Source organism: Austrofundulus limnaeus, unplaced genomic scaffold (assembly GCF_001266775.1).
Source record: "Austrofundulus limnaeus strain Quisiro unplaced genomic scaffold, Austrofundulus_limnaeus-1.0 Scaffold125, whole genome shotgun sequence".
In the NCBI taxonomy this organism is placed as follows: domain Eukaryota; kingdom Metazoa; phylum Chordata; class Actinopteri; order Cyprinodontiformes; family Rivulidae; genus Austrofundulus; species Austrofundulus limnaeus.
In genome coordinates, this window is record NW_013952527.1 from 863,541 (window position 1) to 864,846 (window position 1,306).

Below are 1,306 nucleotides of genomic sequence, written 5' to 3' on the forward strand. Positions count from 1 at the left end.
TAGCTAAATATTTAAGTTGCAACCTAAATATTTAGGTAGCTAGCTAAATATTTAAGTTAAATATTTAGGTGGCTAGCAGAATAAAGGAAAACAATAAAGATGAAAACACTATATATTTTTATTTTGGTTYAAGTATCTGAAACCTTGCGACTCTTGTACCTTTCACCTCCAGTCTTCCTTCACACTGCTTTGTCCCGTATTCGTTAATGATCCTGCAGGTGTAAATTCCAGAGTCTGATCTCATGGCTGACTTGATSGTCATCTCAAATGTCCCGCCCGTCRTCTCAYGAACAATGTGACGTGGACCGGTTTTAACTGTGACCCTGTCCCTCAGCCTGGAAAATGTTAAAGACATTAGTGTATTTACACATATTATACTTCTCACAGCTATTTTGCATTTAAATATATGCAGATTATGGCCAAGAACAGATAATTTTTCCATTACTAAACCCTGGTGTGACAGACAGTGGGTGGCGTTCGATGTCTGGTACTTTATTATTAGCTGTTGGGTCTTAAGAGTCATGACATAGTCTTGTGTCGGAGCCCATATGGTTGATTCAGCCTATTTTTATCTGCTACATTTAGGAACACTATTTCCTAATTAAATTTAATCCAAAGGAAGATGCCTAAGTTCCTTTTCATTTCCATTTTCTTTTGTTAATTTGGAGTAATCACTTTGTTGAAAATAATCACTAATGTGAGCCTAGAAAAACCTGGTTCAGGCATTTAAATCCTTCTTTGGGAATTGTTGCTACAAAGTAACCCAGCTTTATCACTGGWAGAAGTGTAAAACAGTGTTTAATAACCACAAATGAGCTCAAAAATCTTTCAAACAACTGCAACTATTTATTTTAGGTATCAGTGTTGCGTTTGTTGCTCATTAGTTCATTAAGATTTGTGGTAAAATAGCTTCTGCACGGTTAATGTAGCCTGAGCAACGTTGCTTTCTCCTGCTTAGATTTTCTGACAACCTCAAGATCGTTAAACTCAATGAACWTTAAGCTTTCACCTCTTTAAACACTTGGAGCAATGTTCAGCCTAAAAAAAAAAATAAAACTGTGGATTTGAGTGAATTTGGTTGTGCATTGTATTTTCTAATGCAAACATTAGGTTTGAGGAACCTACCAGTAAAGCATGGGTTTGGGTTGTCCGCTTATTCGCACAGACATGGTGACTTCCTGTCCTTCAATCACAGCTTGATCTGTCATTGTTACCTGTCAAAATCATTTTGCAAAATAGAAATTGTAAATTTGATTTGACAGAGCTAATATGGGCTGCCATTTGTAAAGTTACACAGTCAAAAAAT

The 1,306-nt window shown here is 36.1% G+C and overlaps 1 protein-coding gene across 2 annotated transcripts in view; it reads right to left on the reverse strand.

Moving 5' to 3' along the window:
• spegb (striated muscle enriched protein kinase b) overlaps positions 1-1,306 on the reverse strand; it is a 40,158-nt gene that overhangs the window by 19,076 nt on the left and 19,776 nt on the right. For both annotated transcript variants that reach the window (XM_014015245.1, XM_014015244.1), the window contains 2 exons: positions 1,126-1,214; positions 160-335 (listed from right to left, as the gene is read on the reverse strand). In XM_014015245.1, coding sequence (XP_013870699.1) covers positions 160-335; positions 1,126-1,214 — 265 coding nt within the window. The remainder of the gene's footprint in view (positions 1-159; positions 336-1,125; positions 1,215-1,306) is intronic.